The 15,904-nt window shown below is 36.1% G+C and overlaps 1 protein-coding gene across 2 annotated transcripts in view; it reads right to left on the bottom strand.

Moving 5' to 3' along the window:
• Positions 1-6,642: 6,642 nt before the first annotated feature.
• The window catches only part of gstcd (glutathione S-transferase, C-terminal domain containing), a 67,612-nt gene continuing 58,350 nt past the window's right edge, over positions 6,643-15,904 (bottom strand). For both annotated transcript variants that reach the window (XM_051119403.1, XM_051119395.1), the window contains exons 11-12: positions 13,432-13,501; positions 6,643-7,762 (exon numbers count right to left, since the gene is read on the bottom strand). In XM_051119403.1, coding sequence (XP_050975360.1) covers positions 7,623-7,762; positions 13,432-13,501 — 210 coding nt within the window. In that variant the 3' untranslated portion in view covers positions 6,643-7,622. The remainder of the gene's footprint in view (positions 7,763-13,431; positions 13,502-15,904) is intronic.

The raw sequence follows: 15,904 nt of genomic DNA, 5'->3' as shown, positions 1-15,904 counted from the left end.
TCCCCATTTAGTACTGCCCTTCAGAAGCTAAAGAAGATACTTACATGTTTCCCAGAAGACAAAATAAAACAAATTTACCGATCTTCAAATTCCAAAAGTTTTCACCCCCCGGCTCTTAATGTATTGTTTTTCCTTCTGAAGCATCAGTGAGCATTTGAACCTTCTGTAGTAGTTGCATATGAGTCCCTCAGTTGTTCTTAGTGTGAAAAGATTGATCTCAAAATCATACAGTCATTGTTGGAAAGGGTTCAATTACACACAAATGCAGAAAAAAACAAAGAATTTGTTTAACTGTTCAGGACAAACAAGGGACTCATGAACAACTATCACTGAACAAAAAAACAGCTGTGGATGACTCAGGTAGCAACACAGTATTAAGAGTAAAGTGTATGTAAACTTTTGAAGGTCATTTTTATAAATTCAAGTATTATTTTATTTTGTGGACTACATGTAAATTTCTTTTATGTGAAATATCTTATTCAGGTCAGTATTAAATAAAAAATAACATGCATTTTGTGTGATCCCTCTTCTTTTAGTAAAATTATTTATATTTTACAACAAATAATTTAATTTTAATCTCTTGTCCAGTATGATGCTAATAAGAAAACGCTGTTGTAGTTGTTTTTTTTGCAGACAGGAGACAGGAGGGCACCTGCATTTGTCACGTAAAATGCTCCAAGGAAGATTTATAGTTGTAACTCATCACTTAAGTTTCATGTCTCAAGGAGTTGTGTGCAGTCTTACGTCTCATTTTCAGTTTCCCCATAGCTTTGGTCAGAGGGCATATGAAATAAGCATCTATGTTTCGACTCCATTTTCATTAGGTGAACACTTAGACATGCAAGCACGCCAGACCACATCTATATCTGGTCCCATCTCAAACCAGTCTAGTGCCATATTCATGCTCAACACCTTAACAAAGGTGCAATATTACAGAAACATGAAAGGAAACAGCTCATATTGCAGAGGAGCATAGTGAGACATTGGAAAGCCACACTCGAAGTGTAACAGTACACAACCTGTTATGTTAAATTCATACTGTGAGTGAACCAAAGTGTCCCATCCCAATTGTATTCATAATTCATTATTTATATAAAACCATAAATACTTAGTAAATCAAGAACATTGTTATGATGATGATGCTGATAATGACAAATGTAGAATCCATCTGACAAAAAAATTAATGAATTTCTACCTGGATGTTTACACTCGTGTCACATCGCCAACATTTTGATACGCGTCCTATTTATTTCCATATATTAGAAGTGGCCCAGATCCAATCTGGAAATGTCAGATTCAATGCAATTTTTCTCACATGAAAGCTGGGGGATAGATTTGGGCTACATTTAGCATGCAGAGTGAATGTACAGTAACACTAGAGCACAGTACTGTAAAATCAGCTTGCTTTTAAACAATATGTTCCTATTAATATACTTACCAACTTTGTCTAAACTGCACAGAAGATTCCTGTACAGAAACACAGCATGTGTCCTGTATTGCAGGTCTTTGACTGTGTTCATGCAGAACAAGGAAGTAAAAAAAAGTCAATACCACTCACGTATTATTGGAAAACATCATATTTCAGGTTTTCAAAATAAAATATACATTAATACATTCTTGAAATCATTAATTTTGATGAAGGAAAGAAAAAGATCAAAAAGACTAATGAAACTGCCTTTAAGCTTTTGGTTTAGTAGTATTTTGTTTAATTTTTATATGATTATGGCTACATCTACTTGACTTATACCACTACTCTGCTCTTTTATACAACACCGTTTTAAATCCATAATGCCTTGCAAAGTTTGTTATCATTGTCAAAGTGAAATGTGCTTCATGTGTATTTTCAGTCCCAGTGAACATGAACTACACAGTGACATTTCAAGATATGTTAAGAAAAGACACGGTCACTCTAAATTCATGGAGATCCGTCCGCAGCCCGTATGAATGGTGACACTGGAGAAAAACTCATTTTCAACCTCTTCAGAACTGGAGAGCCTGCCGCGCTTTCTGATTAGGTTTTGTCACAGATGAATTTAAGGCGGATTGCGGCTTGATTTGCTCATGAATTTTTGCAGCCTGCCATAGGTGAAATTGCACATTGCTCTTCTGATATTTCCGAAGAAACTGACTTTCCCATCTGAGCTGTAGAGAGGAAACAGGAGCTACTGTAAAGGAAGCAATAGCACAGTCTGTACTTGTCATCAGAGAAGCGCTTTCAGAGCCCTTGATGCATCTTTTCTACCTCTTGGGTTCTTGGCTACACAAGCAGACTTTAATTAGCATTGTAGAAAGCATGTGAAGAGCTGTAGACATAAAAAATGACATTTTTGTAGAAAGCAAATCTCGCTGGGTGCTGTGGGTGCTTGCCAGGAGAACGTTATATGGTTGATAAGGTGTTGAGTGGGTTTTTAGCTCATTGTTATGCAGTTGCTAAGGTTTTTGGGCAGTTGCTAGGTGGTTGCTTACTGATCCAAGTCGAATGCCCACCCCCAAGTCTATATGATATTCTCATGGGGCCCCTTTTCAACTCAAGCCTAAAAGACTTTTTCCATCCGTTATATTGTGAAAACCATAAGCCTCAACAAGCCGTTTGATTTCAGCTATAGACTGCAACAATTTGGGTTTCTCCCCAGTGAAACTGATTTTAAATGAAAACTTCTAAGCCCAAGTTCCAAGGTAGTTTTTGACCCTTCGCAAAAACCCGCCCTCCTTAGTTACTGTTGTGTCTGACAAACAATGCCGCTCTCACACTACACATCATGTTCTCACACAGTAAAAAAACATTGCGAACAAAGAGGAAACTGACAACACGCTGACAGACAAGACACAGCAGGTTACTTCTAGTATAAAACAAGGTCTTAGCTTTATAATGTTGTCTTTTTTAAAGAAATCCAAACAATAAATGCTGTTTTGTGGCTCTTTAATGTGTCGTGACAGATCGCTCTATTGCCCCAGTTGAAGCAGCACACGTGAACCAATCGTCTTTTCATATTTACCTCAGAAAGGCATCAATACACAACATCTTTTAAGTTTAAGTTCACTGAAGTTGGTCTACTCTCCTGTCTGATTTGTTTGTCAGGCAAAATGCTGATTCGCCGTTATGACTCGTCAGATCGCCTGTCAATCAAGCTCTTCGCAAACGGTCAGTTGATAATATATGCTCTTGTCGAATCCGTAAAAACTACATTACCCATGATGCTATACAGACAATTCTACCAATCAGAGAGTTGCGATGACAGTTAGCTGGCAAACTGTGCCAAAATCATCATTTACTCATTCTCATGTTGTTCCAAACCTGTATGAGTTTCTTCTGCTGAACACAAAAGATGTTTTAAAGAATGCTGGTGACCAGACAGTTGACAGTAGCCATGGACTTCACTCTTATTGGCATTGATAGTTCCATGCAGAACGTCCATGGAAAATTTCAAATGCAGAAAAGGTTCTTTATATTTGAAAAAAAGTTCTTTAGATTCTTAAAATGTTCTAAAAAAAAAAAAATGGTTCTTTTAAGAATGGGAGCCAAAAAATAAAAATAAAAAAATTCTACAGCATGACTGCAAAAGACCCCTTTTGGAACCTTTTAAAGAGTGTTCCACAGTATTTTTTATGGTACTATGGAAGTCAACCTTCAGCTGTTTGTTTACTAACATTCTCATCCTCACACAGGTTTGGAACAAAACGAGGATGAGTTAATGATGACAATTTTCATTTCTGGGTGAACTATCCCTTTAAAGCCATTAAAGTACTGATTTGAGTGCCTGATTTTCAAAATTTTCAATTTAGAATTTATATTAAAATATACAATGCATGTGGCTTTGTTAATGGCTTATATTAAAGAGGTAGTTCACCCAAAAATGAAAATTTGCATATGATTTACTAGCCCTCAAGGCACCCTAGGTGTATATGACTTTCTTCTTTCAGTCAAATCCAATTGGAGTTAAAAATTGTCCTAGCTCTTCCAAGCTTTATAATGGCAGTGAGTGAGTGTTCCTGTTTAACAGTCCAAAACAAGTCCAATAAAGTGCATTCATAATTAAAAAGCGATCCACATGGCTAATGGGGGTGAATAAAGGCCTCCTAAACCGAATCAATACGTTTTCATAAGAAATACATGCTAGTCATTCCGGACGGATGACATAGGACGTATACTTTGTGCATACGCTGTTGATCTCACAAAAAAGGAAAACCAGTCTCCTCTTGGCTTATATCAACATTTTTCTGCTTTTGTACTTCTATTTTGTTCTCTCCTCTAAGCTTCCGTGTTCGTCATTTCTCAGCCAGTGCATGTGCAACGCATACGTCCTACATCATCCGCTGGAATGGCTTGTGTGTAACAGTTAGCGCAAGCTAGAGAAAAGTGAAAAAATGCATCAACTCACTACAGAGGCCTTTATTCACCCCCCAGAGCCACATGGAGCACGTTTTATTATTGATGGATGCACTTTATTGGACTTCTTATTGAATGTTGAGCAGAAAAACCCACCGAGTGCCATTATAAAGCTTTCAAGAGCCAGAAACATTTTTAGTATAACTTCAAATGGATTTGACTGAAAAAAGAAAGTCATATACACCTAGGATGCCTTGACGATGAGTAAATCATGAGCTAATTTTCAAATTTGGACCCTTGGATTTGGATTTTCATCTTTGAACCCTTGAAACACTAACAAAATATGCTTTTACGCTTTTAAAATCTCTGTGGGAAAAGTGAATTTAAAAAATACTTTCTGGAACCAGGGCTGCTGAAAATGTGGACAAGCACTAATGCATTTACTTCACTTCTATTGTACGAACGGTATGGGAATGTGCCGAGTTTTAAGGACTGTTTCGCCCACATAAGCGGTTCTTGAGCAAAACAGCAGTGTAACTGCGCATAGCGCCGTTTCTGTTGTGCAACTCAGCTCTATACAGAAAATAGTGATTTCTGAGGTTACTGCATTCAGTATTTCTGTTCAATAAATGCCATAAAATACAAAATGGTTGCTGGGAGTGATTTGAATCAAATTTGCATAGAGAAGGACCATATTTGCATCCAAATTACAATTAACCCAATTGACTACTTGCAAAGACCCGCCCCCTTTGTTACTGTGGCTACAGTATGTCTGACAAGCCATATCGCTCTCACACCACACATCAGTCTCACACAGGGAAAAAAAAACATTGTGGAGCAAAGAGAAAACTGACAACAGACAAGACTGTGCAGGTTACTTACAGTCTCTCTCAGCTTTCAAATTTTGTCATTTTGTAAAAAATTCAAACAATAAATAACATTTTGTGGCTCTTTAATGTGTCAGTTCAAGCGTCACGTGAACCGATCATCTCTTCCTCTTTACTAGTTTACAGCATGACATAAACATGAATGAACATAAGTAGGTATCTCGTTTCAACCACAGAAAGACAATACACATCATTTTTAAGTTCAAGTCCACCGAAGTTAATCTACTCTCTTGTCAAGTTTGTTTGTCAAACAAAATGACAGACTCTACGTTATGATTAGTCAGATTGCCTGTCAATTGAAGGTTGCTTACCTTCAAGTTCTAAATAGGAAAAATATCTAAACTCTTTAAAGATGCTAACGGTCTAATCAGATTCAATGATCTATGCTAAGCTACGCTAAGTGCGCTACCGCCAGACCCGGAGATCGGCTTAATGGATGCGAAAATGGTAAAACTCAACTGTTTAACACTAGGGGAGTTGAACAATGAGCCTATTTTCAAAAAAGTGTAGACTTGCACCGTAGAGTGTTCCTTTAACTTATATGTGAGTAGTTACATTACATTCCTGTACTGCAAAAGATTATGTTAAATAGGTATACATAAAGTAGTATTTTCAACATTTTAAGCAGAAAAAAAAAAGCTCAACACCAAAACTTTACTTACACCTCCACTTCTGTCATCAGTATTGACTCTACATGGCATGTTTTTCAGCATTGTGCATTTGGCACTGTCAGTTTTTAGCACAGTGCATCATATTTTGTATTATATAAATCAGCAATTCTGTAGTCCTTTAGAAAGAAGAAGACAAAAACCCAACAACATCGAAAAAGACAAAAGAAACAACCTTCCAATATCTTTATGTCAGCATTACAGTAATGCAGTTATATCTAGCCTCATTCCATCCTCTACTGTATCTATTTGTTTTTCACGTACATTTAGCCAGGGCCCACAGCCAATCGTTGAGGAAAGCAGCGTTTCCCACTGAAATGATTCCAGCTCTTTGGAAGGTGCCCCCGTCTCCGGTCTTTCACACTCAGAGAGATTGGCTCCGCTAGCAGAATTCAGATGAGCTGTGCTAGCCTGGCTTCTCAAAGCTTAAAGGTTGTGCACTTCCTCACGGCGGAGGAACAGATCTCATCTCTATATCACAAACGTGACAGTCCGCGGCTTTTCTGTAGTGAGCAAACCAGAGGCGTGTTTGATGACAGTATGGCTCCACAGCAAAGTAAATCCGGGGGAATAGTTCATATATCAGCTCACTGTACGCCGCAGACCGACGTGAGGCTTTGACATTTGTGCGAGCCGTGGCCTAATCAAATATTCATAACCGTGGTCAGATTAATCCATGCATGCATCATTTCATAAATATTAACCCCTCAAATTCTCCCGACCCCTGACACAAGGGAATCGAGATAAATACCTCCTCGTGTTTACTTTCAATACTTTTAATCAAACACTTTGAGACAAAAGCGACGTCTCGGCTTTCTTGCGAGGGAGAAGAGCAAATTACAATGAATAATTTTACATTGGTAATAACTTGAGAAAAGCAGGCTTTTGAGACTCTTTTGTTTCGTGCATAATACATGATAATGGTGGAGGAGAGGGCGCAAGGTGGTTTTACACAATTCAATGTGTCTGATTTGCAAACAGCATTTGAAATCATGTTTAATTTATTGAGGGGTGTGCTGCTTTCTGTCTCTTTTTACAAATAAACCTCAGGCATGCGAAGCAAGTATGAAAGGAGTGATCTATAAGACGTTTCTGAAATAAAAATCACTCTAATTGTTTAGATGATGTCAAGTTTAAAAGCAATTTAAAAATTTTGAAATAAAAAACAAATATACTGATTGCACAATTAGATCAATCGATGATTCAAGTGTGTATGTGCAAATAAAATGTAGCAATCTTGCTTTTGGATCAAAGGAAATCAATTAAACAAACAGCTCACCCAAAAATTTAAATCTTGCCAGTGTCATCCAACATCAGAATTATTTTCTTTCTTCTGTCAAACATAAAAGGATATGTCAGACAGAATGTCAAAGCTTCTGTTCTGCATAAAAAAAGTGGATGGTGATTTAAATTCCCAAAAGTGCAAAAAAAAACACCATCTTTTTTATATCTGTTTCTTACAAGAAGCTATTTTTTGTTAGTTCAAATCAACAAAAAAGAGTGACTAACTTAAACTTAAAAACACAATATATGAGGTCAGAATGATGCTAAAATTGTAATATTTAGGTGAACTGTTCCTTCAAATGAACTTATACTTACAAATTTAAATTGTCCAAGGTAAAAACTTAAGTAGTAACATGAAACATCTCATGGAATAAATGAAAAAACAGTGAACTTCCGTTCATGAAGGTCCAGTGTTTGCAGTCCTGATATGACGTGGGTGTTTCTCATGAGTCAGTGTTATCTTGTCGGTATCCCCACCAGCATATTGTTCTTAGGCGAACAGCCCTCAGGGACCATGGTCATCACCCTCACAGAATACCCATGAGTCTCGGCGGCCCAGCTACGGTCCAAGTCTACCAGTCCCATACAGCGCTTCCCTGGTGATTAAGAGAGAAAAGATTTGGAAGTGAGACTAATTATGAAATGTAATCTTTATTGAGCACAGGCCAGAAATCTATGCTGAAGACATTACTCACTGTTAATTGTGGATTAGAAAAAGCTAAATTTTACTGAAACCTAAATGCACTTTCAACTATTTTTGAGCAGATGATTGTACCATCGCCGTCATCGTCAGAGCACACTTCCACAGTACATTCAGCATCTGTCATATTCGCGATCTCAACCATATTCACAAAACTATCATTTTCACTGACTTCAGAATCAATAGTTTGATCGCTGGCAGCTTGTTTACCACATCCACCAACAAACAGTGACATTTATATTTTATTGCATATAGGAATTGCTCTGCAGTAAAGCCATTCAAACCAATTCCATTTTTGCTGATGATATTCTTTTGCTTTATGCCTGCGATAATTACGAGTGAAACATCACATTAGAGGTCTGCATTCCCGCGGCTCTCCCGCGGGATCCGCGGGACCCGACCAGATTTTTGGCTACGCGGGAAAAAATTTACAAACAAAACGCGGTAGCGGTCGGTAACTCTGGTCGGGAGCGGGCGGTCTAATAATATATCGCTCCCGACGTCCTTTCTGAACAGCATATCTGCGCTTTACTCATGACTGTTATGCACGCGCTGCATGCAAATAAATAAAATAATTAATTTAAATTAAAAATTAATTTAAAATAATTTGGAAAAGGTGATTTTGCAAGCAAGTAAACGTTTTCGTTAATTTCATTAATGGCTTACAATTTTGAAATATTTAATTTATTACTAGTTATTATTGTTGTATTTATATATTTTCTTTTGTAGGAGAGACGTTGAAATCGAAGTCGGGACATTTTTTCGTTAAATTGTTAGGCTAAAAGTTATTTAATTTGTAATGGCTACAAGCCAAAGAATTTGATCTTTTGCTTATAATTTTAAATTGCAGATGTTATTTTTGTTTTCAGCTACTCTTTTCCTAAGCTACTGTGTTGACAAAAACAAATTTGCATTTTGAATAAAAATAATAAGTATGCTACAATTTTGTACATTTTTTCTACATTTTTTTTTCTGCAACACATTTTCCGTATTAACAGCATCTTGACAAGAAGAATAAAAATAAAATAAATTGTTGTACAACCTACAATTTTTTTATCTCTCTCTTTCGGTTTAAATGCGAGATTCTGGAAACAGATAAAAATTTAGCGGGAACGGTCGGGTCGGGAAGACAATAATTTCAAGCGGGCGGCGGGTGAACAAAGAGTGAATATATAGCGGGAGCGGGTGGGTGCGGACTAAAACCTCGCGGGAGCGGGACTAAAAAAAGAGTCCCGCGCAGACCTCTACATCACATCATTATTGTCTATCAAATAGTGCCACCTTGAGGAATAAAGGTGAATTGCATGTATTAAGTCATCAGATATTTATATAATTTTGAGCATGAAAAATATACACTATAATTATAATAAACTACACTATTACATACACCGGGGTCTCTAGCGACCGTATAAACTTTTTACAAAAAATTCTTCAGAAAACAGATATTCTTTTATTATTTTTTCTTGTTTTATTGTTTGTAATGAATAGATTGAGGAATACTAAGAAAGCTGATATCAAACTTAAAAATGACGTCCTGGAGGTATGCATTTAAGGGATAAGTATCTAGGAGGAGTTTGTTTAAACACAATGCCTGAAAACTGCAAAACAGCACAAAACTTGCAGAGAAAATTCTAAATAACAGACTTCCTGTTGGCTTTTAGACTTCATACCAGGGGACGTTTTTGTAGGTATTAGTATGTCTACCGAATTTTGTACATGTATGTGAAGCATAGCTCAAGGGGCACTTTGTTGAAATTTTATAGGTGGCGCTATTGAGCCATTTTGACACCCACTTGTGAAACCCATATCAGATGTAAATTTTCACCACTTTTTGGCATATGTGCAATGTTTCATGAGGTTTCGGGCATGTTCAGGCCCTCAAAAATGCGATTCATTTTGGAGAAGAAGAAGAATCTGGCTCCACTGACAGTCTATAGGGCAAGACACTCATAAGGGTCCAAAAGGATGTGTAGCTCACATTTTTAATAAACGGCTTATGTTAAGCAATTAGTGCAAATGTGTGTTAAATGAGCTGTAAAAGTTGTCTAAATCGTCCTTAAAGTTCTATTCTTCAAGGTGGTTAAACAAGCTATTTCTGGCAGCCTTGCAGATGCAGTGTAAAAGTTACACGAGTTTGCAAAAGTTTGAGGTTGGTAACATTTTTTGTTTTTGAAAGAATTTTCAAATGTTTATCAAGGCTGCAGTTCTTTTAAAAAAGCAGTACAATTTAAAACAACTTTTTCTATTTTAAATATTTATTTGAAAAGGAAATTTATTCATGTGATCAAAGTGATTTTCAGCATCACTACATCAGTCTTCAGTGTCACACGATCCTTTCGAAATCATTCTAATGCGCTGATTTGCTTGCTGCTCGAGAAACATTTCTTATTATTAACCATGTTAAAACGGTTATGCTTTTTAATTTTTCAGGATTATTTGATGAATGGAACAATCTTTTACATTTCATAAATTAATTTTCAAAACTTCTTTCAAAGTGGAATTTCAAATGACTTTAATTACAGACATTTCTTTAAAGATACTCTGTTATCTCAGGGATAAAACAGTAAAACTTAACACAGTGCCTTTTGAAAAGACTTTAAAACAAACTTTATCATCTTATCAAACTATAATTAACAGCTCATCTAAACTCAAAATATATCTGCCTTTGAAAGCCTTTGGAAAGTCTCCACAGCTTTGACTATCACGGCAGAGGCATCGGCGCTGGTTAGCATGTGTTTTCTGAAAAGGCTGAGAGGCTGTCATCTCGCCAGCTATAAAAGATGGGCAGTGGAAGGCAAGATGACAGTGGCGTCAGATTTATGCGAGACTGCGATGAGACTGTGAGGCTGAATGCGTGTGCTGAGAAATTTGACGGAGAGAGAGAGAGAAAGGTCACAGAGTAGGTGTCTGTGTATGTTCTCGCTACAGTGTTTTATACATTGTTAGAGACTCAATGTTTATAGTAAACTGAAATGCTTCATAAGGGTTTATTGGTAACCTAACAAGTGCTTTCGGGCCAGAGAAACATTTACAAAGGTTTTAAAAGTCCAATGGAAATGCAAACAATTAACTTTGCTGCAATCTATCAGCTAGAATTTTCATGTTTACACTGAACCATTACGCTCATCTTTGGTGCAAAAAACAATACTGAGCAGTGTTATTTTAGTATTACTGATACACTATTTTAATTTTTCATTAACATTTTAAATTTGTTTTTAATTTGTATATTTTCAATTTTTATTTTAAAGGTGCTCTATGTATTTTTTATTTGGACTGTACTAAAGCATAAAAATACCATAATGTGTGCATACATTTTTGAAACACACAAATTTATTTCTCTGAAAAATAATGCTACAGACAGATATTCTACTTTAAAATGCATGTTCCATGTCGGAATGTCTGTTTTTGTTTTGATCTGTGTAACTCCACTCACTGCCATTTTACCCTGCAGAATTCTGACACCCCGGGTTCCCAGTAGGTGGTAAAAACAGCATATCGCAGCCATGGAAGCCAGTAAACAAACTGGGTCAGAGATCCCAGATTCTAACCGACCTAAAAAGCCTAGACATCCATCTAAAAATCTCTTTGACCAGATAACATGGATAAATCAACTCATCACTTTAGAGCTTGTTCCTGTTTCGTATCCTCAATCTGGCAACATCTGTTGAATCTGAGGAGGAGGGGTGGGAGACACAATGCTCTCTAATATTTTAAATTTGGACTACAGTACCCATTTCAACCACTAGCTGTAGTAATTTAGTAATTTTGTTGTTTGTGTCGTTTTTAGGGGTTCAAACTTGTAGTGCTGAAACCTTATTGTAATTGTTAGAATCATCAAAGATCAGTGATCTCCACGTAAAACTGATAGTGCAGACCAAACCGTAAGTCGCAGAAACGTGAAACTTGGAGGGATGGTAGTACTCACACCGCCAACAACGTGACCAAGGATCACCCCAACTGGCCTGACAGGGGTGCTACAGCAAACAAAAGTATGAAATTGCACTTTTGAAATCAAAAATCTTACACAAAATCAAAACTCCTAAATCATCAGTCGCAAGCTTAAGTGTCTTATGTCATTGGAATCCTTGGCTCACAGAGAACAAAATGCATGCATGACCAGATTCGATCGTGAGCCTGTGAAATTTTCAGGTATTTTGGATTTTTTGAAAAACCTACTTTTGCGAACTAGTCAATAAGTTTTTTACCTGATCGGAACCAGACCAGTGCACAAAGATTCTCTGGAGAGTATCAGAATATCAGTAATTATTTAAAAAAAAAAATTGAACTTTCGACTTTCGAAAAGGGCAGGGCCACTTTTAGTAAAATGCTTATAACTCCTGAATGGATAGAGATATCTCATGCCAAACTCATTTAGGAGTTATATCCTATATTATATATATTATAAATATTTATGTAAGTGCTCAATCTGAGGTCACAGGGAAAAAAAAAATTGCGGAGTTTGGCCACTTGGGCTATAAGAGAGAAAAAAACAGAAATGGCTATTTGTCCTATGAACATGAAACTCTGTGTGCACCGTCTTGGTCCAAAGTGCCACGGGTGTCTACAAGGACAGGTGCGTATCTCCAAAAACATGGCTGTTAATGGAGGCCGTCCAAAGACAAGGTTAATGGACGCAGATCGAAACGAAACTAAGTGGACCTGTTTGACTCACATCCCCAAATGTCTGAGAGAAATTTGGAAAAAAAAAAAACAATCAGCCACTGGGGGCGATATCACATATTTCAAGGGCATAAACAATTGTACGTCGCACAGTTTTTTGCACATACACACAATATTTGTATCATACAACAGAACTCATTCTGGACAACGTTGCCTCAATTCTCTCTAGGCCAATAATTATCAAAAAATGTTGAAACCCTTTGGGAAGCTGTAATGACGGCGTCATTTTCACCTAAGAGTGGACATATACGTCCAGCTGTTTTTTTCCTGCTTGTATTGCAGTATATGTGATTCTGGACTACAAAACCAGTCATATGGGTCAATTTTTTTGAAACTGAGATTTATACATCCGAGATGGGCGAGATATTTGAAAATCTGAAATCTGAGGGTGCAAAAAAAAAAAATAAAAAAAAAAATCTAAATACTGAGAAAATCGCTTTTTAAAGCTGTCCAAATTAAGTTCTTAGCAATGCATATTACTAATCAAAAATTAAGTTTTGATATATTTACTGTAGGAAATTGACAAAATATCTTCATGGAACATGATCTTTACTTAATATCCTAATGATTTTTGGCAAAAAAAAAAATCGATCATTTGACCCATACAATGTATTTTTGGCTATTGCTACAAATATACCTGTGCTACTTAAGACTGGTTTTGTGGTCCAGGATCACATATAATATATAAACACATTTCATTTTAGCTCATGGTAATAGTCTCACACCATCAGACTTTTGACTATGCCATAAAGTCTCTTCAACTCTGCAGCTTATTCTGGCCTTCAAATTTTAGCCAGATGGACAATCTCTATTAGGAATTTCCCCTCCTAAAACAAAACAGACACAACACCTCTGAGAACCTGTTAAAAGAAACAACCATCTTACCAATTAATCGTCGTTCTGAGGGTAAACTGACAGCCGTCTGGTCCGCAAACCTGCATAGGATCATGTGCTCCTGTGGAAAACACAACACTTTAACATACCGAACACATGCAGACACATCAATAAACACACTTGCACATAAACGTACACGCACACAAATATCTGAAAAACGGCACGCGTGCGGCTCAGCCAGCGTGAATTGCAGAGAAACATTGATGAATCAGATCGTTAGGGTAGTGGTGAGGGAATAGCCCATTTATCAACCGTTACAACCAGCCATTGAAGGGAAACACAGAGGAAAGCTGCACCCAGTTTATTTTATATTAATCAATATACTCTAATTGCATTTTTTGCAGGGAACAGTGCAAGATGTGCCACAAAATGACTTCCTCTGCTGTTGATGACCAACAACGGCTCCAAGCAACCATTATTCTGCATTAACTGAATGAAACAAGTGCTGATGGAAAGGAACGTAACAGCCTTGGCAGATTGATTCCACCTATCAAGTTTAATCCTCTAGGCTAATCGCTGTGATCAATGCTATAACTCAGGATATCGTCTCAAAAACAAGTTTTAACACAGGAAACTGTTTCTATAAACACTTTCGATGAGAAACACAGCGTCGATTATGCTAGCTTGGACAAAATCTATCATTCTTAATTTCATTTTAAAACAAATCAAACTCAAAGTCCTAACAGTTAAAATAAAATAGATTTTTCTGTAGGCAGTTTCAATGCATTGAAATCATTTTATCAATGCACTCACTGCACTGCGATTTTAAATGAATAATCCATTCAAATTTAACATACCAGAAAGAACAGTATATGCAACTATGTGGAGATCAAATTTACCCGTGCCAAAATTGCTTAAGTGTTAATGGTGGTTGCCAGGTCTGTCATTTCTTAGGAAATTAATATCACACCTAAAGTATCCTCAACAAGTCCAAACAGTTTCATTCATAATTCGGTTTGTTCAAATTCCAACACTAATAGCAAAAGTGATGCTTGTCTAAGCAAACAGCACTAATTAAATGTCTGTTTGGCCTAGATCTATGCCGAGGGAACTGTCTGTTTCTTGTAGGCCCCTATGTAGGTGATATCTCTGCAGGGGCCGTGAGCGCAGTGTGAGAGGGGCAGATGCAGGAGTCGAGCGAACACTGATGACGGTAAGATACGACTGATTAACCTCATCCATTACTCACACTTCTGCCTCACTGTTCCGTCAGCGCCTGGAGATAAGACTGGGAAAAATACAACGTGCAACTACACGAGCACTCTATTCCCAGGAATAACCTATTTTAGCAGAGCTTGAGAAAATCAACAGTGAAGAGGAGGAAAAACATTGGCTTATGGACAGATGTTTTCCACTCCTCAGAATCTGTGGCATGTTTGTGTGCTGTAACATTTTCACAAAGCTGGTTCAGAAAGCAAAGAGCTGATGGAGATTAATCTCAGCTTATATTTTGTACTCTTTAGTTATGTAGAAAATTAGCTTTTTATTAGTACTTATAAAACACGTATTTATGACTTATTCTGCATGATTATATTCTAGATCTAGAAATACATTACCAGTCAAAAGTTTTTGAACAGTAAGATTTTTAATGTGATTTTTAAAGTCTCTTCTGCTCACCAAGCCTGCATTTATTTGATTCAAAGTATAGCAAAAACTAAAATTTTGAAATACTTTTACTACTTACAATAACTGTTTTCTATTTGATTATATTTTAAAATGTAATTATTCCTGTGATTTCAAAGCTGAATTTTTAGCATCATTACTCCACTCACATGAACCTTCAGAAATCATTCTAATATTCTGATTTTATTATTATTTTATTATTAGTATGATTATAATAAACAGCTGAGTATAACTTTTTCAGGATTCTTTGATGAATAGAAAGTTCAGAAGAACAGCATTTATCTGAAATAGAAATATTTTTGTAACATTATAAATGTCTTTATCATCACTTTTCATAAATAAAGGTATTCATTTCTATAATTTCCTTCTCAAAAAAAAAAAAAAAAAAAAATAATAATAATAATAATAATAAAAAAAAATTATACTCACTCCTTTGAGCAGTATAGTGTATAATGTTACAAAAGCTTTTTATTTCAGATAAATGTTGATCTTTGGATCTTTTTATTCATCAAAGAATCCTGAAAAAAACAGTACTTAACGTTTTTTAATACTGATAATAATAATAATAATAATAATAATAATAATAATAATAATAATAATGTTTCTTGAACAGCAAATCATCATATTAGAATGATTTCTGATGGATCATGTGACACTGAAGACTGGAGTAATGATGCTGAAAATTTATATTTGATCACAGAAATAAATTACATTTTACAATATATTCAAATAGAAAGTAGTTATTTTAAATAGTAAAAAATATTTCACAATATTACTGCTTTTGTTATATTTTGATCAAATAAATGCAGGCTTGGTGAGCAGAAAAAAAAAAACATTAAAA

The sequence above is a fragment of the Labeo rohita genome, chromosome 1, assembly GCF_022985175.1.
Source record: "Labeo rohita strain BAU-BD-2019 chromosome 1, IGBB_LRoh.1.0, whole genome shotgun sequence".
Classification (NCBI taxonomy): domain Eukaryota; kingdom Metazoa; phylum Chordata; class Actinopteri; order Cypriniformes; family Cyprinidae; genus Labeo; species Labeo rohita.
This window is presented reverse-complemented; position numbering and strand designations above follow the sequence as displayed.